This window comes from Lissotriton helveticus, chromosome 7 (assembly GCF_964261635.1).
Source record: "Lissotriton helveticus chromosome 7, aLisHel1.1, whole genome shotgun sequence".
NCBI lineage: Eukaryota > Metazoa > Chordata > Amphibia > Caudata > Salamandridae > Lissotriton > Lissotriton helveticus.
Genome location: NC_136068.1, coordinates 1,553,489,062 through 1,553,513,904, shown reverse-complemented (window position 1 = coordinate 1,553,513,904; position 24,843 = coordinate 1,553,489,062). Strand labels below are relative to the sequence as shown.

At 48.0% G+C, this 24,843-nt stretch overlaps 1 protein-coding gene across 11 annotated transcripts in view; it reads left to right on the top strand.

Moving 5' to 3' along the window:
• Window positions 1-24,843, top strand: part of PPP6R1 (protein phosphatase 6 regulatory subunit 1) — a 1,126,148-nt gene that overhangs the window by 1,047,767 nt on the left and 53,538 nt on the right. For 7 of the 11 annotated variants that reach the window (XM_078655037.1, XM_078655034.1, XM_078655036.1 and 4 more), the window contains one exon: window positions 3,416-3,511. The exons of the other annotated variants lie outside the window; for them this stretch is intronic. In XM_078655037.1, the coding sequence (XP_078511163.1) occupies window positions 3,416-3,511 (96 nt within the window). The remainder of the gene's footprint in view (window positions 1-3,415; window positions 3,512-24,843) is intronic. 11 annotated transcript variants of the gene reach the window in all.

Sequence of the window (24,843 nt, the reverse complement as noted above, 5' to 3'; positions counted from 1 at the left end):
TTGTGTAACGATATATCTGTAAGAGACATTAGTTAGTATTAGATTCCTTACCGACCCACCCATCCTCCCCGTTCTGCGAACCAATATCTAGGGTTAGGGTTGTCCCCTTTCAGGGCCCTAGTTTCAATGGCACCAGTGTTGGTTTTTAACATGGCTCTGCGCTTCTGGCGCGGAAAAGCTGTGTCTAAGAACTGACGTCAGCACGCGGAGGCGGCGTCTAAGTACTCCGACGACGTCATCACGGCGCCCAGGACGCCGACGACGGACGCGGAGCCGCAGACGACGCCTACCGACGCGCAAGGGTACTGCTACGCAAAAGTTTCCGGATCCAGTCTGAAGCCCGGGGATATTCTAAGGTAAGGAATCTAATACTAACTAATGTCTCTTACAGATATATCGTTACACAAGTAGTAACTTGTGCATTGAGTCTTGAAACAAAATGTAAACCAAGAGAAATTGTTAATCAAAAAAGAATTTAAATGCCTAACTTCCTTTAGTATTTTACTTATATTAAATAAGTCTACTTTGAGTCAGTGTGTACATTAAAGCACAGGTGCCATTTTTAAAGAAGAAAAGGAAATCGATAAAGAGGTGATATTTTGTGGAGAAAATGGAATTTCCCCCTTGATCTTTTCTGTGAAATTCACATGCAGTGAAATATTTACAATTGCGTGGAACCCAAAACATATTGAAAACTATATTGAGTTATTAATTGAGGGGGGTCAAGTATCAACCTCAAGTAATAACCTCAATTCTTGTTAGCGTGAACCACTAAATAAACCTGAGATCAACCCCCTGGCAGCTAAGACACAGAGCAAACCGGCTTAGCAAGAGGCAATGTATAAAGTATTTACTAAAAAGGTAGTCGAAATGCAAAACAATAAAAAACGAATTGGAAACATATAGTAAAATGTATGAAACAAAATGACACCAAAATGACTAGAAATACAAAAAGGGGAACCAGAGATGTTAATTTTTAAAGTTTTAATTAGAATCGCGGCAAGAAGCCAAAAGTAGCAATGATGGCTAATATTTGCGATAGAACCTGGCCAAGACTTAATTTACCACTAACTGCAATGCACTATGGGCAGATAAACTAACAAAGCAAAACCAAAGGGGATGATGGACGGAGAGTTGAACATTGCAAGCACTCACCCCCAGTCAACTAATCTGGGTTTAAGCCATCATCATTCTTTAGCTCACTCCGCCACCCCAGTTCAGACATGGCCATATGCAAATCAGTCTGACCCTGTACTTCATGGGAACAGTACAGCCCGAACTGCCAAGCCATGTCTTCCCAGGACCGGAAACAAGCATCCTGGGACCGGTTTCGTACTCACAGCCCTCGACAGTCAGGCTATCTTGAATCCAGTGGCAAAGTGACCAAGGGACCCACGTCTGGGCATACCTTGCCAACTTAGGACGAACAAAGCAAAACCAAAGGGGATGATGGACGGAGTGTTGAACATTGCAAGCACTCACACCGTCAACTGATCTGGGCTTAATCCATCTTCATTCTTTACCTCACTCCGCCACCCCAGTTCAGACATGGCCATATGCAAATCAGTCTGACCCTGTGCCTCATGGGAACAGTCCAGCCCGAACTGCCAAGCCACGTCTTCCCCTTTGGTTTTGCAAATAAACTAACAAGGCACATCAGTGAGTGAGTTTCTTGTTTTGTGTGTTCAACCACTATACACCACCGTCCTTCCCGATAAGTTGGTCCTGCGCACTAGAGCCTCTTTCCCACCAAACGTTGTGGCACTGTTCGACATCATACCATCACCCTGCTGGTGTTCTATTCTTTGCCTCACACACTAAGGAGGAGGTGAAACTCAATCGCTTGGATACCAAAAAGAGCGTTCAGTTTCTGATTAGATTGTACCAAAGAACACCAGGTGGACAATCAGCTTTTTGTATGATTCACTTTAGCAAAAAAAGCCAAGGCTGTGCAGAAGTGTACCATCCTTCGCTTGATCGTGCTCTATGCAAAGAAGTAGTGGTCTTCTAGGGTCAAAACTACTACCACTGCGTTAGCACACAAAGTCCCTGTGCCCGGCCGCTACATGGGAGTCCCTCCATAAGTTTATGAAGCACTATTTTCTGGACAGCAAAGAAAAGCACTTAGCTCGCTCAATTCTGCAGGACTTTCTGTTTGGAGTCATTTAAAGTCCACCTCTCGTAGGTACTGTTTTGGTATTGAATCAAAAGGTAAGGAATCCGTAGCTAGAGATCTCTGAGAAGAACAAGATACTTACCTTCTGTAATACCATTTCTGGTAGAGAGACTACCTAGCCGCAGATTCCTAACCGACCATTCCATCCTCCTCGTTCTGTGATTGGGCTGTAGCCATTAATAAAATCCCAAATTTAAGAATCTGTACACTGGTCTATCAATTCACTTCTGGGGATCCGCTTATGGGGGCAAAGACCGTCTCGAAAGCAACTGACTTCTGTGTGCCGTGGGACACCATTATAGGTCCTACACGTAATTTCCAGAGCGTAACAGCAACTGTGCGGGGCTGCAGTGTGCCACCTTCCAACATGCAGAGGTACTGCTAAAAAGTTTCTGGATCTAGTCTGATGCCTAGGGAATATTGCGAGAAAGCAGTGGGGCAACACTCCTCCACTAGGGAGGAGGAGTGTTGCCCCACTGCTTTCTCGTAGTGCAAGAAAGCCAAAACATAAAATGGTAATAACTTTTTGATATTACCATTTTATGTTTGCTTGGCGCAATGCGGGCGGGTGGGTGGACTGGCCTGTTCTGCTCTTTGAGAAGGGCAGGGTAGGAGTGGTTTGCACACACTGCCCGTTTCCATGCAGTCTGCATTGCAGCCTGCACGGAGAACATGTCCACCCCACTAGCCCCTGGCTGGGTGCTGTCCCGACCAATCACAACTCTGCCATTGCAGCGTTGTGATTGGCTTAGGGGAGGAAGCCTGGCTGCCTGCTTTCTGTTCCTGTCGGAGGCAGGAGAGCAGGCAGAGAAGACGTGGGACCCGGCAGAAAGGTATATTGATTTTTTTTTTTATTATTATTCGCACGCCACCCCCTCCTACGCGAACCTGCCCTTGCCTCCTCCTCCTCCTCCCCTGCCCCGACACTTCTTGCCCCCCTCCACCTCCCCTACCTGCAAGCAATGCCAGCTGCTATTGCCTGCCAAGTGAGACAAGTAGAAAATCAACATTGGCAAAGCCAATAGTCTGTTCTTGGCAGGCTTAGGCAATGCTTTTTTGTCATTGCAAGAATGTGCCCTAAAAAGGAAAAGGGAACATATGTCCACCGTATATTTGCATTAAAAAAGTAAATGTAACCATTCCATGAAATTTCCAGCTTCAAGAAACCTCTCTAATTTTCTACACAACCGGTTCCTATAACGGTTTTTAATAACCAGTGGCTGCCTTTTCTTTTTTCAGTGAGTACAGTCCCATGCCAAATAGCCTACAACAATCTGTCCACCCACCTTTGGTTTCAAATGGCTCCCCCACAGAATCTTCAACAAGCAGCATAGAGTAAGTAAGCCATTTGTCGCAAATTAAAATACTTATCTAGTTGGCTATTATAGTGTGAAGTAAATTGGATGATTGAGAGGAGGGAAACAGTTGGCTTTGGGCATATAGGAAGTCCATTAAGCTAGACAGTAACTGTTTCCATGGAAAAGACATTAAAACATGTTTTTTTTCGATATTTTGTCAAATGTTTACTGTGGTGTGTACAATCATCTTATTTTGGCAGATAGAACTGATTTATTTGTGGTTTCCTCCTGTAATAATTAAAGATAGTTAGACTTGGGTCAAACACATTTTAAGAACGGAAAGAGTTGTCCTCTAGATATAATTAAGATTTATAAGCATTGATGTGTTCTACCTTTATGGAGACTTGAAAAAAAAAAATTAAACCGAGTAATTGTTAATTAAAAAGGAATATAAATACCTAGCTTCCTTTTGCATTTCACTTATATTAAATAAGTCTACTTTGAGTCTAAACCGTTACCATTTATTGTATACTTTGAGTCAGTGTTTACATTAAACCACAGGTAAAATTTTTAAAGCAGATGAAAAGGAAACCGATAAAGAGGTAATATCTTGTGGAGAAAATGGAATTTCCCCCTTGACCTTATCTGTGAAATTCACATGCAGTAGAATATTTACAATTGCGCGGAACCCAAAACACTTTGAAGACAAAATGTTAATTTTTGCAAATATATCTGTAAGAAATTGAGTTATTAGTTGAGGGGGGTTAAGTATCAACCTCAAGTAATAACCACTAAATAAACCGGAGATCAACCCCCTGGCAGCTAAGACACAGAGCAAACATGCTTAGCTAGAGACAATGTCTAAAGTATTTACTAAAAATTTAGCCAAAATGCAAAACAATAAACTAATTGGAAACAAAGTAAAATTTAACATACAAACTGACACCAAAATAACAAGAAATACAATAAGGGGAACCAGAGAGATTAATTTTTTAAGTTTTAATTAGAAGTAGTCCCAAGAAGCCAAAAGTGGCAATGATGGCTAATAATTGCGATCGAAAAGTGACAAGACTTAATTTACCACTGACTGTAATGCATTATGGGCAGATAAACTAACAAAGGCACACCTGAAAGAGACTATTCGTTATAGATTCCTTACCTTAGAATTACCCCCAGACGTCAGACTGGATCCGGAGAATGTTTTCTTAGCAGTACACCTGCACGTCGATAAGTGGTGTTGGTTGACTCAGTTGTCTGCGCCATGGTCGCCGGATGATCTCACGGTGCCTACATAGATGCAGCCCTTGAACGCTGACGTCAGTTCTTTCTTTTTCCTTGCCACCTACCGCAGATCCGGCGCGAGCTACCACAGACACTTTTTGAATGAACTTTTTTTGATGTCTTTCCAAGTCCATCGACTACTTATCGTCGCGAGGGATGCCTCAACACTGGACCGGGATCAAGCCTTGCGACTCCTGTCACAAGCTGATGTCTGTGATGGATCCGCTCTTCGTGTGCCTCTGGTGTCTGGATTCATGGTCCAGCAGTCGGAGCACGACTTCTGGTCGTGGTGACACTCCAAAGTCTTTGGGGTAGCGGTCTCCAAAGTTATTGGCGCCCTGGCGGTCTGCTCCGTGTTGTTCCAGGTCTTGTTTGAGGGAAAGGTCTCGAGACTGCTGGCAGAGCCCCCACACCTCGTTTCACTCCCAAGTCTTTGAGGTCTTTGGTTAAGTCCAAGAAGAAGAAGGCGAAGAAGCACCAAAGCACTTCACCTTCTCCCCATTGGTCGGCTGACGCGACGCAGGACTCAGAGCGTCGTCGCTCTAAGGCTCCATCTCTGATGCCTGCTTCAGGGAAGTATCCGTGCCTCCCTAATTTCCGGGAGCCGGAGTGCCCCCTGCCCAACTTTGTAAGTTCTACGAGGCCCTTCACCTCGTCTTTGGGCACCCCGACTCCGCCGGCACGCTTTCGGGCCACACGGAGCCATGGCGGCTCTGGCCCTGGCACCAGAGGGCCCCTGTGGATCCAGCCCTGTATCCGGATCGACGCCGGCCGATCTTGTTCGATCTTCCCAGGTGCCGACGCCCCCTGCGCCGGTCGAACCCCCAGCCGGCGCTGTACTCATCCTCATCCCGGAGATTGAGCTGGACCGATTTACGTCGGTGTCTGTACTGACGTCGGAAGGCACGTTTGTTCCTCTGTTCATCCCTGGTGTTCCCTACTGCTCAGAAGGTGGGGATGAGGACTGGGAGGGGTCGCTGGACCCTTTAGCAAACCAGCTGGAACAGCCAGACTGGAGAGAAGACCTGGGTGATGCCAGTGGTCTGGACACTTCTAACCATGGCATGCTTTCTCCCCCTACTCTGGCTACGAAGGAGGGAGCGTCCTACGCTGTGGTGGTGCGAAGGCCGGCCAAGGTCCTGGGCCTTGAGCTCCCTCCAGTGGCAGTCAGGACTAAACTCCTAACAGAGGTGCTTCAGCCTGCGGCATTCTCCTCTGAACCCCTTCTGCCTTTCAACGAAGCAATCACTGACGTCCTCCTGGGCACCTGGTCCAAGCCCAGCACAGGGGCTTGTGTGGAAAGGACGATTGCCCGCTGCAATCGCTGGGCCCCGGACAACCCCGTTTTTCTCACCCAACACCCTTCCCCCGAGAGCTTGGTGGTCCAAGCCTCCTCTTCAAAGGGCGCATTCCCTTCTGCTCCTCCAGATAGGGAAACCAGGAAGCTGGATCACCTTGGGAAGCGTATGTTCTCTTCCTCCAGCTTGGAGCTGCGGTCTGTGAATACTGCATGCCCCTTGGGCCGATATTCCCACACCATATGGGATACGGTTGCGCAGGTGCTACCTCGGTGCACGGAGGAGGCCCGGGCCATTCTCTCCCAGGCAGTAGCGGATGGGAGAGATGCAACCAAATCCACAATACGATGTGGACTAGATACCACCGACTCTATGGGCAGAACGATTGCCACGTCAGTAGCCCTTAGGCGCTACGCCTGGTTGAGGACATCTGGCTTTTTGGGGTTGTCCAGTCAACTTTGCTGGACATGTGTTTTGATGGCCGTCATCTTTTTAGTGACAAAGACTCTGTATTTGAGTGCTTTAAAGATTTTTGGACTACGGCCAGATCTTTGGGCCTCGCTGCGTCTTCCTGACTACTCCAGTCTGGTTTGCTCCCTTTTCGTGGCAACGGAAGGGGTGCCCAAACACTTCCGGCCCAGTCCAGCCACTGGGTCATGCAAGCTGCCCAGCCTCTGTGTGTTCACGGACATGGGACCCAGCGACCTCGCGGATCCCGGACCCAGCAGGCGGGCAGTCCACCCTTCCCACTCCCCCGCCACAGCCACCATACCCTCAGCTCTTTCGTCGAAGGAAGCTATTGAGAGAGTAGCTGCACCAGATGTAGGTCGTGGTTGCTACTCCCGATACTTCCTGGTGCCCAAAAAGGACAAAGGCCTGCCTCCTATTCTAGACCTCCAGGCCCTCAATTGCTTCCACCGGAAGGAGAAGTTACATTTCCTCACTTTGCCTCCGGTCCTGTCTGCTCTCGACCCTGGAGACTGGATGGTGGCACTGGATGTTGTAACATTTAATAAAATAAAGATGATTATTTGGTTGCTGTGTTCCAGATGAATATTTTTTGTTGATATGCAGTCATAAGATAAATAGACACATCTGATGATCAATATAATGGAATCCAGTATAGGCCCCAACGGGAGCAGCCGTCCTGCTGCTCAGCCTCCTAGATAACTGACAAGTACACTTAAACATACACAGATAGAACTCTAGATGACATCACAGAGACAGGCTGAGCAGCAGAGAACAAGACACTAAGAAAGGACAATGAAGAGGGGAAAGCAGGATGATTGTTTCCATATTCCCATCCTGCCAGCCCACAAACTCTACCTATGGTTCACGGTAGGATCACAAGCATTTTCAGTTCACCGTGCACCCCTTTGCCCTTACCAGTGCCCATCAGGTGTTCACAAAGGTGATGGCGGTGGTCGCAGCTCACCTGCGCAGGTCAGGGGTTACAGTGTTCCCCTATCTCGACGACTGGTTGTTGAAGGCGGACTCGCCCCATGCTATCGTCTCTCACATCCAGTTTACAGCGGACCTCCTGCACTCGCTGGGGTTCACTATCAAAATGACAGTCACACCGGACTCCCTTTCAGACGTTCCCTTTCATCGCAGCTGTTCTGGACACACTGCAGTTTCAGTTCTATCCTCCCGAGCAGCGAGTTGGGGTTATTCGGGCTATGATACCGATGTTTCAGCCTCTATCCAAGATTTCGGTGAGAATGACCCTGAGGCTGCTGGGCTGCATGGTCCCCTGCATCCTGCTGGTAGATAATGCCAGATGCCATATGCAGGCTCTGCAGTGGGACCTGAAGTTCCAGTGGGAGCAGCACCAGGGGAATCTTTCCAACTATGTCCAGATCTCGAAGGGACTGCACATCAATTGCAATGGTGGCAGCTTGGGTCAGAGGCAGGTCCCTCTCTCTTCCCCAACCAGATTTCACAGTAGTGACAGACGGGTCACTTCTGGGATGGGGCGACACTCTGGGAGAGGGGGAGATCATAGGCATCTGGCGAAGTCTGGGTTCCATATCAATCTGCTGGAGCTTCGGGTGATCCACCTGGCACTGAAGCATTCCTTCCCTCTCTCAATGGGAAAGTGGTGCACGTGTTCACCGACAACACCACCGCAATGTGGTACTGCAACAAATAGGGCAGGTGAGGTTGTGGACCTTATGTCAAAAGGCTCTTCGCCTCTGGACATGGCTGGAACATCAGCGCATGACCCTGGTGGTTCAAGACCTGGCTTGTTCTCTGAACGCAGGGTGGGCTAACTCAGCCGTCGGTGCCTGGTAGATCACGAATGGCATCTTCACACAGAGGTAATTCAAGGTCTCTTTCAGAGGTGGGGAGAACCTTAGTTAGATCTGTTCACCACCGAAGAAAACGTGCAGAGCACACTCTATTGTCCTGAGGCGGAAGCCGGGATAAATATTGCACTGACAGCCTGTTTTTTAAAATTGTTATTCTGTGTTTACTCGCACTGATTTTATTTTGCTCATTTGCACAGTCCTCATTCCGCCACCCACCGCACTCGAACCCTGGTCCCCTGCAGCCGACTAGGCGCTGCCGCGGGACACACAGGGGGGAAGCGGGGCAAGCGGCCATGTTAGGAGGAACTTTGGGTGCGGACTAGTTGTTAAGAGCTCCCGCCCGCGCTGCTTTAAAACCCGCGCTTTCTCCCCTTGCGCCGGTTGACACCAGAGCACACTCTATTGTCCTGAGGCGGAAGCCGGGATAAATATTGCACTGAATGCCTGTTTTTTAAAATTGTTATTCTGTGTTTACTCGCACTGATTTTATTTTGCTCATTTGCACAGTCCTCATTCCGCCACCCACCGCACTCGAACCCATGTCCCCTGCAGCCGACTAGGTGCTGCCACGGGACACACGGGGGGAAGCGGGGCAAGCAGCCATGTTAGGAGGAACTTTGGCTGCGGACTAGTTGTTAAGAGCTCCCGCCCTCATTAGGTACAAATGACGATCCTCATTCGGCCGCAGGGCTTGCAGGAACTGCACTTTTGGACTGGAAGCCGCACAGCCATGCCGGCGTTGTGCACCCTGCATCAGGCCTTCCAGTAATACTATCTTCACGTTTATTAGTCTAAACTGTAGATCTCTAGCCAAGCATAAACGCGAGATCCTTGATCTTCTCATGGATGAGCGACCTGATGCACTGTTTCTCACCGAAACATGGCTGCACGGCAGCTCTGGGCCAGACATTGCCGAAGCATTGCCAGCTAACTACACTATTCTAAGGCATGATAGACCCGACAAAATCGGAGGTGGCATAGCGATCATAGTAAAGAGTAACGTTCAATGCTTGCTAGAACCAACAAACCTTAAAGACTGCGAGGCAGTTAATTTTAAACTGGCACTCCATCCTAAGTACACTCTCACGGGGCTGTTAGTCTATCGTCCCCCAGGCCCTGCAAATACGTGGGCCCCACAGCTCTGAGTATGTGGCCGCCTTATTGCTACATTCCAGCAATTTCCTGATCTTAGGGGATCTTAACATCCACTTGGATGACCCTATGAACAGCGTGAGTACGAATCTAATTTCCGATCTTGCAGCAATGAACATGGTACTACACAATCATGGTTCCACACACAAAGGGGGCCACTTGTTGGACCCAATTTTCTCCAATCTTGCTCACATACAATGCCGCCCAGCATTATCCATTCAGTGGTCAGATCACTGGCTGGTCTGTTTTAACCTCTCCCTCGTGGACAATTTGGCCCAGCCTAAACTCTCCTCGACCACCCTCAGGAGGGACTGGAAAAAGCTAGACATGGTTTCTTTCAAACAGTACTTAAATTCCCATCCTCCAATTGATCCGAATAAGTGGGATGATGTAGAAGAAGCAGCTGCGCGAACCAATTCTTGGCTTTCCGAAGCCATCAATAGCTGCCTACCTCCTTCCCACAAGAAACCAGTCACTCACAAACCACCGGCTCCGTGGTTTAATCAACAATTAAAAACAGAGAAATCTTACTGTAAAAAATTGGAAAGAATATGGAGAAAGGATTACTCTCCTGCGGCAGATCAGGCCTACAAAAAAGAACTAAAGCACTATCATAGAGCGTGCGGCCTGGCCAGAGCCACCTACGTCGCTAAAACCATAAACGACGCAGTAAACAAATCTAAAGTGCTCTTCGAGCTAGTCAAGGATTTAGCAGGATCCGGTACAGTGGCCAGACCGCCGCCCCTTGATAGTACCCAGTGTGAAGAACTTGCTCAGTTCTTTACCATAAAGATCTAGAAGATTTACAAAGACATATCCGAGCTTAACGGTGGCGATATGTCCCCTTCCGCGCCTGTTAGCTCCGGCTATATCAGCAACCTGCCTACTGTCACACATGCTCCCCTTTACAGATGGCCTGACCTTCATCTAACTACCTTATCAGAACATTTGTCCAAAATCAAATCCGGCTCACCTATCGATCCTCTTCCCATTTCTATTCTCAGACTTCTGGACGAGCCTCAACTCTCCATGATCTGCTCCACTCTCAACCTATCACTGCAACACGCCAGTGTTCCTGCGTGCTGGAAACATGCCATGGTGTCTCCTTTGGTGAAGAAACCTATGGCAGATCCTAAAGTCCTCTCTAACTTTAGGCCAATTTCATTACTGCCGGATTTCTCTAAGGTGATGGAAAGACATATTCACCAGCACTTAGCCCAGTTCGTCGCTTCAAACAATCTATTGCATTATTCTCAGTCAGGGTTTTGTCTGGGTTTTTCAACTGCAACGACGCTCCTGGGTGTCACTGAGAATCTCCGCCTTATGCTCGACAGAGGGGACACAGCCGCACTGATTCTTCTTGATCTCAGTGCGGCTTTCGACACCATCTCCCATGACATTCTGCTCAAAGCACTGGCCGCCCTAGGCATTGGCGGCAACGCGCTAAAATGGCTGGAATCTTTCCTGACCGATAGGACCTGCCAAATCTTCTCTCAGTCCTCGACATCTGAGGTTCACTCCTCTCCTTACGGAGTGCCCCAGGGCTCAATCCTCAGCCCCTTCTCTTCAATCTGTATGTTATTCCCTTGGCTTATATCGCCGAGCGTGCAGGACTCACACTATTCACCTATGCGGATGACTCGCAGATCGTTTTCTCCCTATCTCAATCGGATCGATCCCCCACCTCCCTCCTTCAGTCGGGCCTCAGAGAAATAGCTATCTGGATGAATCACAATCTGCTCAAGCTGAATGGGGGGATCCTGATCCTTGGGAAAAAGCAAGACCTGTGGTGTTCAAAACATTGGCCGACCGAAATGGGCCCTATTCCATCTGCATCTGAGCACGTTCGTCACGTGGGGGTGACTATAGATAATGGGCTAACAATGCAGGCCCAAGTGAAGAAAGTGGCAGCCACCTGCTTTACAATCCTGAGTTGGCTGAGGAAGATTTTGTGGATGCTGCCTGTGGACACCCAGAGGTCTGTGGTTAATGCCTTGGTGACCTCCCGGTTGGATTACGGTAACGTACTCTACCTGGGGGCTGCCAAGGCAGTCACTAGGCGCCTTCAAATGGTCCAGAACGCCGCGGCGCGTTTACTCTGCGGCTGTAAGAGAAACAAACATATTTCAGGGCGCCTTAGGGAGCTTCACTGGCTCAGAGTGGAGAGCCGTGTGAAGTTTAAGGCCCTGTATTATATGTATGAAATCAAAACTGGTATGGCTCCCAGATATCTGCAATCACTGGTAAACATATATTCCCCTGCACGCACATTTTGTTCATCCTCCCAAGTTCTTTTTTGCGTGCCTAAGGTCAGACTCTCAAGGATAGGCGAAGGTCCTTTGCCTCCATGGGTCCCAGGCTCTGGAATTCCCTCCCCTTGGACATCCGCTCTATAAGCTGTCATGGCCGTTTCCGGAAAGCCATTAAAACCTGGCTATTTAATCTATAAACTGTGGCTCTGTCGTGTTATGTGGCTCTTGTCTCCGTTAGCGCCGGGAAACCCTTTTTGGGTAGCTGTCGCGCTCTACAAACTGAAAAAATGAATAAATAAATAAAACGCGCAGTGTCAGCTGTTATGCACATTGGAGTTTCCAAGGCGATACTCGCTCGGCGATGCTTTTCGTCGCGAGTGAAGTTGCGGCCTCCTGCATGCCTTTCCACCTGCACCACTTCTGCCCCGAGTGCTGAAGAAGATCAAACACGACTGGGCCCAAGTCATTCTTGTGGCTGCAGACTGGACACTAAGAGTCTGGTACCCTGAGCTCCTGAGCATGGCCATCGATCCCTTGATCAGACTGCTCCTTCAGGAGGATTTTCTGTCGCAGCAGCAGGGGACAGTTCTTCACCTGATTATCCAGCCTCCACCTCCTTGCGTGGAGATTGGGCGGCTACAGTTGACAACTTTTGACCTTCCACCCGAAGTCTTTAATGTCATCTTGGCAGCCGGGCTTCCCTCTGCTGAAACAGTATACTCCTGTAGATAGAACAAGTTTGTGACATGGTTTTCAGCAAAGGCTGTGGATCCCCTTTCTGCCCCTCTTTCGGATGATCTCTTGTATACACTTTCTTTGACCCAGCAGGGCACTGCTCTGGGTACTCTTAAAGGCTATCTTGCTACTATCTCTGTTTTTCTTTGGCTGCCAGATCAGCCTTCCTTATTCAAGTCTCCTATTGTAAATAGATTCCTTAAGGACATTACTCCTCTCCTTTCATAATGCCCCAGTGGGGGAACAGCGTTTACTACGCAACTTTTACAACGCTGTGCCTTTATGACGCAACTTTTACAACGCAAGTCGTTACAACAACTTGCGCTGGGGGGCGCTCCAGGATATGGAATAGTTTAATTTACTATCCAACTCCTTCCCTACTAACCACGGGGACTGGAGTTGGAATAGTAAATTAAACTATTCACTATCCAGCGCCCCCCAACGCAAGTCGTTGTAACGACTTGCGTTGTAAAAGTTGCATGGTAAAGGCATGCGTTGTAAATGCATGCGTAGTAACGACATACATCCGCCCCAGTGGGACTTGAACCTTGTTCTAACATATCTTATATGTGCTCCCTTTGAGCCTCGTCTCAACTGTCCTCTCAGGCTTCTCATTCTAATAACTGTTCCTTGTCACTATCACCTCTGTCGCAGGATGACTGAGCTTCAAGCCCCCTTTCTTCGCTGTGCATCCGGACAACGTGGTGCTTAAGCTTAGAATGAGGCCCTCGTTCCTTCCCCACCCCGCACCCTTCTGAGGAGGAGAAGAGACTCCGTCGCCTGGACCCTAAACGTGTTCAGCCCTTCTACCTTGACCAAACAAAAGATTTCCAGGTGAATGATTAACTCTATGTTGGCTATGTAGGTGCCAAGAAAGGTCGGGCTGTTCAAAAGTGTACCATTTCTTGATGGGTTGTCTTTTGTATTAGTCAGTTATGCTTTCACGAAAAAGGAACCTCCAGTGGGGCTGAGTGCTCATTCCACTAGGGCTACGGCAGCAACCACTGCATTGGCACCTGAATTCCCACTTCTTAACATCTGCCAGGAGGCCACGTGGGTATCTTTGCATACGTTCACCAGTCTTTACTGTCTGGACATCTAAGTCCGGAGGGACTGCTATTTTGCATATTCGGTCCTCCAGGACTTTCTGGTGTGAATTTAGTTTGCAGACTCTCCACCGGGGATGGTATTGCTGGAGTATCTATTCCAATGTAAGGAATCTATAACTAATAGTCTCTTTTAGATGAACAAGCTACTTAACTTCGGTAACAATGTATTTGTAAGATACATATGTTATTTATAAATCCTTGCCGCCCCACCCATCCTCCCCGCTCTGCGAACTGACTTGTAGGGATAGGGACTCCGTTGTAGGGCCCTAGTTGTGGCGCACCAGTGGTTAGTGTCTTTCGTGGCTCTGCGCTTTTGACATGGAAAGTAGTGTCAGAACGGATAGCAGGTAGGGGCGGCATCTGTATAGGCACGGCAACATCATCCCAGCAACCATGACGATGGACACGGAGCTACCCGAAGCGCAGGGGTACTGCTAAGAAAAAATTGTACAGCTCACCCTTGCATTGCTAATGAGACTGCATAAACTGCATCAACGGATACCCGTTTCCTGAAGGGTTCCATCCTACTGCTGTCTGCATTAGACAGAGCATCCATGAACTGTCATAGCACAACTAACCAGACTCAAAGTAGTCTCAATTACATTCGCTAGGCATTTATCTGTCAGTTACATATGTAGAAATAAAAGTATAATGGATACTGCATATCAAAGGTTCACCCCTCACACAGAGATGCTCACTTTGTCGTGTAGCTCCTATAAAAAATATACAGGATCTGCACGTTTAGACAACATACACTGTAGGATTGGTGTTGGACAGATTCCGGACACCCCCACCGGGTATATTGGCTTCTCATACCAACTAGCTCACTGTGGCACTAGAATCTCTGTATTTGAAGGAGAGAATAGGTCTTGGCAACCATTGAACATGACAACCATGATCCCTCAGGCCCGTTGAAACATTATACTACTTTTCACTCAGTCACTCGTGCGTACTTAGTCTGTCTCAGAGAGACACACAGAATAAACAGGCTGGGCATTTTCAGTAAGCATTTATTGAACAGTTGTTAATCTGGGGTATACTAGATGAGCTGCAACAACCATTAGAGAGTATAAGATATACACGATTAACAGTACTATAAAGGTAAATGGATGGTATTGTTCTACCATCTTACTATAATCATGAATACATTAGAGTATGTAAAACAGATGATAAAAAGATGCGTACTCCTATGACGTCTCCCTGACTACATGTACCTAAAAGTACCTAGCCTGTGTATAGGTGTTAAGCCAAGAATCCCTCTATGATTTAGCCAACCCCATTACCTGAAGTGAGAGACTGTGGGACCCCATCCTGGTCTCGAGCTAGTCACACCACAAGGGATGTTAGACCACTGCGAGCTGGAGTGTCTGCATGCAAACCTCAGTATCTCTGGTCAGTGTGTCGGACAGGAAGTCTCAGTCTCCTCTAGCTATCTTAGCGAATTGTGATGTATATATACGCATAGGTCTCTCCAGGGGTCCTACCTTGCTGTATTACTTTGTCGGCCTAAGGATGACGTCGGGCATGAACTTAACACATAGCTATTATACAGGAGATGGTAGTCCTGCTAAGCTTCCAAGAATCCTCATGCATAATGTATGAGATTTCGAACTAGGGAAAACCTGCGTTCTGAATGCAGTGCCGTATCTAGGTAAAAGGACAGTCTCTGTAAACCGTGACAAGTGTAATGTAGGGAAGGGTAATTAAATTACTGAGGCCTATATTATGGCACCTTTATGGAATATAACAACTTTGGTCGGAAAGTTCAAAGGGACTTGTTTGCTTAGCCCTTTAGGGGATAGGTTACCCTTACTCTTATGGAATCCATACACTTTTTGAAAGGGAAAGCCTACAAAGTAGGATTAGGCGTCATTCTAAAAGTAAATTCTCCCTTACAGATATATTTTCAGGTACCCAGTGCCCTAGATATCGAAATTAAGAGGAGCATGAAGTACAAAATACTTGTTTATATGGTTTAAATTTTCTTGAGCGCGCAATGTCTGCAATGAGGAGCTGGAGCTGCATCGGTATTCCGGCAGTGGTGTTAAAAGAAGCTCTGCCTGCAAAGGTGACCGCGCCAGAGGTAGTGGCAGTGGTTGCTGCAGGAAGGGGGTGAATGGTGCCGAGAAGATACCCGCTGATAGGAGTGGCAGGAGGTTTCTTGGTGCCTGAAGGCACTGCAGGTGAGATGATGACCTTTCTAAATATATTAATCACAAATTGCATTCAGAAAGAACACCAGATCAGATCCCAGTACTCTCTGAAGCAATGGGTTTTCTGATTCCTAACCCCTAATTGGCAATTCAGGCATTATGGCATTGAAGTGTAGAATCCTCACTTTAGGCCAAAACATGTAATTCAGGGATTTTGCAGATTATGAACTAGACTCAATATGAAGACAATTCAACAGAGAACACAACAGCTACTCAAGACTAAGGGCCTAATTTAGAATATGGGGGAAAGGGTACTCCATCGTAAAGGCTACAGAGTATCCTTTCTGCCATACTGAAAGTCCTCCCTCTACATTTAGATTCTGGCAGACTTTCAGTATGTCACTGCCAGAGATCACTCCATCTCCGCCACTGACATACACCTCCGACCGCCCCTTGGAGTAAGTGCTGTTGGAGGTTTGGGCATTAGTGAAAACTGGGCATCTATCTGCGGACTCTGTCTGTCACTGCCAGGTAAAACCTGGTGTTAATGGGCAGTAAAAACTTGTCTTTGCTATTTTTCCATTTTCAAAAAGAAATTCTCGCTATGGGATTTTGTTTTTGAAAATGATAAAAATATTGAAGATTTGCTGTACGGCTCCTTCATATATTTCTGTGTAGATTTCCATTCTTTAACAGCATAACGTTCTGGATAAACAAAATGCTGATCAGGCTAGAGGCATGCCGCACAAAGTTAGAAAATCTCTGTACCTGAAGTTAATGACTTGACACTTCTGAGGCCAAGAAAATTTGTGTCAAATCAAATGTAGGCGACTTTTATAAATATCTCATAATCTGACTTTATTGGTTTCTTCAAAGGATTGTGATATTTGTCGCTTAGAATTCAACTCTTAGTTGGAAACTGGGTGCAGCTGCTGGAGGTTCCACTTCCTGTAGGCAGGTAGTGAGCACTACTGTTTTATTTATTTATAGAATTTTTAGAGTGCTCAATCATCCCGTAATGGATATACTGGCGCTAGACCTCAAACTAAATAGACTCCATAGATCCCAAAAAGCCATTAGAACGGAAAAAGCCAAGTCAACAACATGCTCTGGAAAGATAGAAAATGAAAAGTCAAATGTAAATGGAGCGTGAGGGCATGCTAGTGTGAAGCTGCGAAGTTATTGAAGGAGCAGCCATCTACTTTAGATCTCTTAATTTGTCTGCGTTGTATCAAAGCTTGCTTAGCGGATTAAAGAGCATGCAATGGGTTGTGAAATGAGACTCTGCCACACAAGGTCTCTGTACCAGTGTAATAAAGCTCTTTGTGTGCATGGCAAAGTAACTTAAAGATAGCTCTTGTACGAACTGGAAGCTAGTGGAGAGAATTTAAACAAGCTGTGGCCGAGCTCCTAGTGTGAGTATTACAAATCTGTCTTGATGCTGCGTTTTGGATCAACTGGAGGCAAGTAACCCGATAATCAGCCTTTCCAACATACAGAGCATTGCCATAGGCTAATCTAGCTTGGTCAGTAGTTTTTCGTCTCGCTGCTGGGATAACATAGAAATGTTTCTCATTGGAAATTACCCTTACTAAAGTTATCTGATCTGAATATTGGAATTCATCAATTTCATTAATGAGTTTGTATCGGACAGTAATTGTTCTCACCATCTTTTTTAAATCATTCGGCCACTCAACCCCATTCAGAGAGAAGTTGATGCAAAAAAAAAAAGCACTCAAGCCAAAATCCATGCGGGAAGAGGATATTTGTCTCACTAATTTCAAATCAGTATATTTTATTCCTGTCCCTCTTCACCCCCTGCATTTCAGTAGGGTAACAGCCTTTCTATCAGAATAATTAATGCTAGATTGATTAAAGCTTTGGGACAGCATTCCATTCTCTATCTCCCCCATTTTTGACTCTTGTCTTTATCAACTTAGTCTCCATATCTTGCATTTTGATGTTTTCTTTGTAAATAGCCAACAAAACCTAATAGTTTGTCTGCAATATTTGAGCTAACCGCACCTTTTTGGATGCAAAAAATAGACTTGAGCATTCAACATGTGCTGGACCTTAGAGTCTGCAAATGGTGAAAGATGAAACATTCAACATCGTGAATGTGTAGACGCTGGTGCCTCTCGAGAGGATAAGTATCTATTATGCATTTTATAGTTCTTGATAGTGTTTCTCTTAACATATTGCTGAATTGTACACATCATAATTTTGATAACATTCCTCTCATCGCCATTTGGGGGTCTCACAAAATAATGAACAAAAAGAATCACCAAATCCAGATTACCGCTAACCGTCATTAATCCAAAGATCCTTCTTTCTTTCTTGAGGAAGTCCTTGGTGTGTTTAGTGTATGCCTCTCCTTGCCAGTGACTTGGTTGCATAGAGAAGGAATTGATGCACTTGCACAATTGGATTAGATTAGATTAGTATCTCAAGAACAACAAGAGAGGTAGGGATAAAGGACACTCCTGTCCCCCACAAAAAACAATTTAAATAACAACAAAGGAGTGACCGAAATGCTACAGAGGAATCGTCAATTCCAATCCATGAGTATGCACACAATCATGAGAACAAGAGCTCTCACATTAAATGCAAAAAAACTGTTAAATACTGAACAAAGACACAGGAGACTAGTTAAGTGGAAATAATTAAATATTTTGAAAATAAAACCCTCACTCCTCAACATAGTTGATGACATGCTTCATCATGGGTTTTTTTTACTAAGGAGACAGAATGTCTCCCTGGACTGCTGCTACAACTGTGTTACAGCGGAGCAGATTCCAATTATATACAAGGTGAAAAAAAGTGTCGAGTGAAATTAAAAAATGGCAAGCTATTCTCCACATTCAATTTAATAAGGAGTCAGTTTGTCATTCTTAAAAACAGTGATTCGGACATTAAGTTGCTATTAGTTTAGACATTGCAGATTAATGACCAAGCTACTTCAGCAAAAGAATCCATTTAAAGCAGACTCCTCTCTTTAATCATCTTTCGATAACCTTTTTTGCACCGGTTCACAATGTGTGGAAAAATTCTGTTAACACAGGTTTCTGATTGAGACTTCAAACCTTAGATTCCTCAGCTTAGAATATTGCCCAGGTGTGAGACTAGATCCAGGAAATCTTGAGCAGTACCTCTGCATGCCTGTTGGTGGCTCTGCATCGACTTTGTCCACATCGGAAGGTGCCTATCTAGGCACCAACCGGGTGCACTGACATCAGTACCTTTCTTTCTGCGCCACCATAGCTTCTTTGATCACTTTTTCACTAATGTTTTGAGCCTTTTATTGACCTTTTTGAGTTATTGCTGCCAGTGTGCCATGGACATCCTCTTACAAACCTGTGGGTTTCAAGGCTTGTGGGAAAGTTGCAGACGGATGTCTGTGTTTGATCCTCACTTGGTCTGTCTTTGGTGTTTGGGGTTGAACCACAACTCCAGGGCCTGCGCCGACTATCGGTCAATACACCTGAAGCGAGCTATTGCTTTTAGCTGCTCTTCGCAAGAAGGCTTTGTATCATTCCAGGTCCTATGGGAGATCTCGGGCCCACCCTCGCTATCGGTCATCCTCAAAGTCAAAGTAGATGTTGATGAAGAAGCACAAAAATAAGTGAAAACTTTCTTAGTCTTCTCCCTTTCGACCTCATGCTTTTAGGCTTTGCTTCCCCACTCCTCCCATGGAGCGTTAGGACTGGCCTGTTCCGTGCCTACCTGAATTCCATGGACCTGGAGCAACCCCTGCCCATCTTAAGGAGTTTATTCTGCTATACACTCCATCGGCTCTCTGTGGCACACCTTTGGTGCCCCAGTTCGGATAGGTTTGTCAGGCCCACCCCCAATGACAACTGTGCCCTCTGGATCCACCTCCTGATTCGTACATCCTCTGGCCTTGAAACTGAGACCCACGCCAGAGAAATCCCTCCAGATGTCACTTCCAATGTCACTGGTGCCACCCAATGACTCAGAACCCATTATCTTGTCCAACTCTAAGACATCGCTGCCGTGGCTCCATTAAAAGTCAACAGTACGGGGGCGTGGTCTTGCTACGCCTGGAGTGAGATGCACGACGAGGGAGCTCCGGCCAGGCGCTGCCTTTATAAGCTTTTAAAGTGGCATTGGGACTTCCCTAGCAACGCTGCTTGCAGCGCCAGGACATCGGAGGGGATTGGGCACCCTCTGCCCGTTCGGCGCTCGCCTCGGGCTGCTGGCTGCAGTGTTCCTAGCAGCTCAAGCTCGTGTCCCCTCTGGAGTGCAGGCAGGCGCCATTTTGCGCCTCATGGGCCCAGAAGTGTCTTTGGCCAGCGAGGGCCCGCAACATCCTCTTGCTACCACACCCGGGGCCCTACCTGATTTCCTGGGGTCCGCGGCAGAGGTCCAGAGGCCCGGACCCCCCTGTTTTTTCACACAGAGGTTGTGTTACTTCTCAGCGGCTGCTACGGCCACCATCTTGGGCCCTCTAACAAGGTCCAGGTGAGCGGGCCGCGGGGTCCTGGTCTGGCTATCCGCCATCCCCTGGTGACGGTGGCTGTGTGACTGGACGCCGGAGGTCTCCAGCCATCGCTTTCTACCTCGGACTGCTGGTGGCAGTGCTCCCAGCGGCCCGGGGTCGGGTCCCCCACTTGAACTCTTCTGTGACACCCATTCCCATGCGGTCTTGCGGGTGATCCCCTGCCACGTTCCAGGCCTTGGCCGGAGTGGGGCGTGGGGAACCACCGCACCTTCTGAGGATACGAGGGGGGCTCACAGGACTCCTTCCTTCATCCGGCTTGTGACTTGGACTCTTTTACGTGGCTGGGGGAGACCCAGGGGGCCTCGGACTCTGAAGGGTCGGGCCTCCGCTTCTCGCTACTTGCCTGCGGGGCACCCCGCTCCTGCCTACTGTGGTGATCTCTACTATCTTCATGGGGGGACGTCCGGCCGATTGCAAAAATCTCTTGCCCTGGCCCCCTTCCGGTGCCTGGGAGCCTGAGGGGTCATGATACGCTCTAAGGCTGGGAAGGACACAGCTGCACCCCCGAAGGACAATCCTGTGACAGCCTTGTGGAACAAGCCAAGCTCTACTCCTGCTGCAGATATGGCTTCATCGACGGTGGGCCCTCCGACCCTGTCACCCAATCCTTCATGCCCAATTTTATGTAAGAACTTAAATCCGAAATTGGCTCTCACACCGGTACAATCCTGTGTTAAGGAGCTCAGGAGAGACGTTGTGGAAATTGGTAGAAGAGTAGATGACCTTGAGAAAACAGTTGATGCCGGCACAGAGGCTCAAGAACAACTTTGGCAGCACCTGGCCCTCTTGGAGGAGAGCATATCGAGCTCCAAATCAAACAGGAGGACTTAGAAAATCGGTGCCGCCATAACAACCTGTGCCTGAGAGGGGTTCCGGCTGGGGCAGAGGGCTCTGACATCATGACCTTCATTGCAGATCTGTTGCACAAAATCAGAGGGGATGACGATGCCGGCGCTCGATCGAGCCCACCGTGTGTCTGGTCCTCCTGGATGCCCCGGTCTTGTTCCTGATATACTGACCAGGGTCCACTGTTTCCAAGTCAGAACTAAACTGCAAGGGCTCTCCCATACATTTATTCCAGGACCTAGCTCCTACCACACTCCGTCACCGCAGGGACTTCAAACCCGTAACCGACAAGTTAAGTGAGCTGGGCGTCCAGTACCAATTAGGGCCATCCTTTTGCGCTCATCTTCCAACGGGAATCCAAACGCTGGGTGCTGCGATCCTTTCAAGAGGCCGTGCAACTGCTGCACCTCCCGGTCACTCCACCATCCAGCCCTTCAAGGATACCATCTCTGGGACGAGCGCCTGAGAAGCCACAATGGGCCAGAGTGCCTCGATCCCGGTGCCTGTCTAACCGGGGGGAGTGCTTTTCTTCTCAAGCCATACAGGACATTATTCAACACCCTTCTTCCTTGGACGGTGGACGATCTCCCTCCTGCTCTCAGCCTAAAGACTTTACATCTCTTAGCACGCCACTGATCATCGCCGTCTCCAGCGGCCACCTGCGGAGTCTGGGCTGGACCTTCATTCTCCTGGTTTGTTCACCCCTTGCCTTGAACATATCGTGGGAGCTGTGCCGGTGTGTGTTTCCTGACGGCAGTGCTGATAGCCTGAGACCCTCTCCCCCTCCTATTCCTCAGAGAGTGACATCTCTGGGATGGCTTGTGCACTGGGCCTAGCTCGCTCTTCGACTGAAATAGGTAATGTTGGCCACGCCAGATATGGCGATATTTACTACAACAGAACCCAGACTTCTTTCTACAAGAGACCCATCTGTTGAAGGCAGACATTTCCTGCATGGCCCACCCTCGATACCCCCTTCAATTATGGACATCTGCACCTACCAAAACGGCTGGGGTGGCTATTCTTTGCAGGGCAGGTATCCAACAGGGGGACCCCAGGGTGATATGTGGCAAAGGCGGTAGATTCATTAGATTGGTGGTCAAGATCGGGCAAAGGGCATTCACTCTTTGCAACATTTATGCTCCTAATCAAGCACAGGTCCTCTTCATTTGGGAAATCCTGCAGGAACAGGTAACACAAGACACTCATCTCATCCTGAGGGGGCATTTCAACGTGGGCTGGGATGCGGGCCCGGACCGCAGTGATGGCTTGTTTCCTGGGGCTGGGGCCATGTTCTTTTCCTTGAAAAAGCCTCTAACTTATCTTGGCTTAATAAACATTTGACGCTACCACTCCCCAGCCGCGCACGACTACTCTTACTATTCCCATGTCCATCGTTCTGACTCTTGCATCGATTACGTATTTGTTTCGCACTCCCTGATCAGCGAAACTCTCCAGGCGTCTATGTCCGACATTTCCGTCTCAGATCATGCTCTTGTGGAGCTTCTGCTGCAGGACCACTCATCTCATCCACGTCGCCCTCCCCGTTGGTGACTCCCTCCCCAGGTTCTTTGAGACCCGTGGATATCGCAGAGCTCCGGGAAGCTATCACATCCTACTTTGTGTCCAATGATCTCCCCAAAACTCCCTTCCCCGTGGTTTGGGACGCTTTTAAAGCCACGATTTGGGCCGTATCACGTCCATCACTATAGCTCGGGTTCGGGAATCCCGCCTCTTTGAAGACAGTTTCTCTCCAGACATAAAAACGCTCGAAAGATTGAATCAGGAACAACCTCTTGCCCTCCACAAGTGACGCCTGGCTATGCTCCGAGGCCAGCTACAGGCCCATAGAACCAACAAAGCAGAAAATGCTCTCCTGGCATTGAAGCAACGATATTATTAAGGGGGGATAAATTGGGAACGGTCTTGGCCCGTCGCCTCCGAACACGGGCCGCTAAGGCGCACATTGCTAAAATAAAATTGGATGATGGCACGTGGGCACCACTAAAGCTGCTAAACTGAAAGCCTTCCACGAATACTATTCGTCCCATTGTACTGGGGGAATGCACCTGGTCACCGATTAGCCGACACCATGCACAGCTCCTTGAGTACCCACTCACCCAGGAGGAACTTACAGACACCCTGAAAGACCTCCCTCTTGGTAAATCTCCGGGACCAGACTGCCTTCCCGGTCTTTTTCTATCGCGCTTTTCTCCTGCAGCTTAAGGCTCATTTACTTTGTCTTTTTAACTCTTTCTCGGATTCCCTCCGCCTCTATGGTAATGGCCGAAATCGCACTACTTCCCAACCCAGGGAAGGATCCCACTCTCTGTTTCTCTTTCCGCCCCATTGCACTTTTAAACACGGATCTTAAACTCTATACCAAAAATGCTGGCCAAACGACTTGCCCCGCATCTACCCGGGCTTATCGAGCCAGATCAGGTTGGCTTCATTCGTCACCGGCAGGGAGCGGACAATGTGCGGCGCATCGCATATTTAGTCAGAAAGGCTCACCACTGGAATATAACCACGTGCTGGTTGTCACTCGATGCTGAAAAAGCATTCGACAGGGTGGATTGGGTCTTTCTCTGGGCTGTCCTGCATAAAATAGGACAGGGTCCTAAGATGATTGCTAGGATCATACCTTTCTCCTTTAGCTCAGGTGCAGGTTAACGGCCAACTCACAAGCCCCATCTCGGGCAAAAGAGGCACCTGCCCTCTCTCTCCCTTATTATCTGCACTTGTAAAGACCCTCGCCGTCTTGATACGCCAGGCTCCTGACATCCATGGCATCACCCTCGGCGGTTTGGACCATAAAATAGCCTTCTTTGCGGATGAACTCCTTCTCGCGCTGTCCCACCCGTGAATCTCCTTACCTGCTCTTCATGGGCTGCTCCAATCGTTCGACTGGTTTCAGGCCTTAAAATTAACCATGCTAAATCATGGGCCCTGAATCTCACAATCCCGGAGTCGTATTTCCCTGGGCTCCAGTCTCTCGTCCCACATCAATGGCCTTCTTATTCCATCCAGTACCTAGGGATCAATTTGACTCCCTATCTCAACACATGGTCACAAGCCAATTGGCAGGAATGTAAAAAGGCCGTTCTAGAGGATCTGCGAATGTGGAAGTCTCTCCCTCTTTCCTGGCTGGGTCACTTAACTACAGTCAAAATGTCAGTGCTACCAAAAATATTATACCTATTTCACACTCTACCCACACCTTTCCCACAACACCAGATTCAGAATCTCCAGCCTGAACTCACTAATTTCATTTGGGGATGGCATCAGCCTCGCTTCTCCAATAAAACACTCTTGCTGCCGTGAGACAGGGGGGGATTAGCTTGTCCCAATTTGATGGCATATTACTGGGCCTCTCACCTTCGTTTCATTTTGGAATGGATGGCGTGGGAGAGTGAGAAGGTCTGGTTCTATATGGATAGGGTGGTGACCTGTCGACCCAAATGGGATCTTGTATGGCTCCCACGGGAGGCTCGCTCACGCAGCGCCTAAATAGCCATCCCCAGAAAGACGGTGCTCGATATCTGGGATAAGTTAGCATTGTCTAGGGGTCTTTCCTCTTTTCTGTCCCCTCACACTCCTATTGCACGCAACCCACATTTCTCGCCTGCCTTGCACCCACATTCTTTTTCGGCCTGTTCGGATGGGGATGTCGGACACTCCGGGACCTCTTTCAGGGAGACTCCTTAAA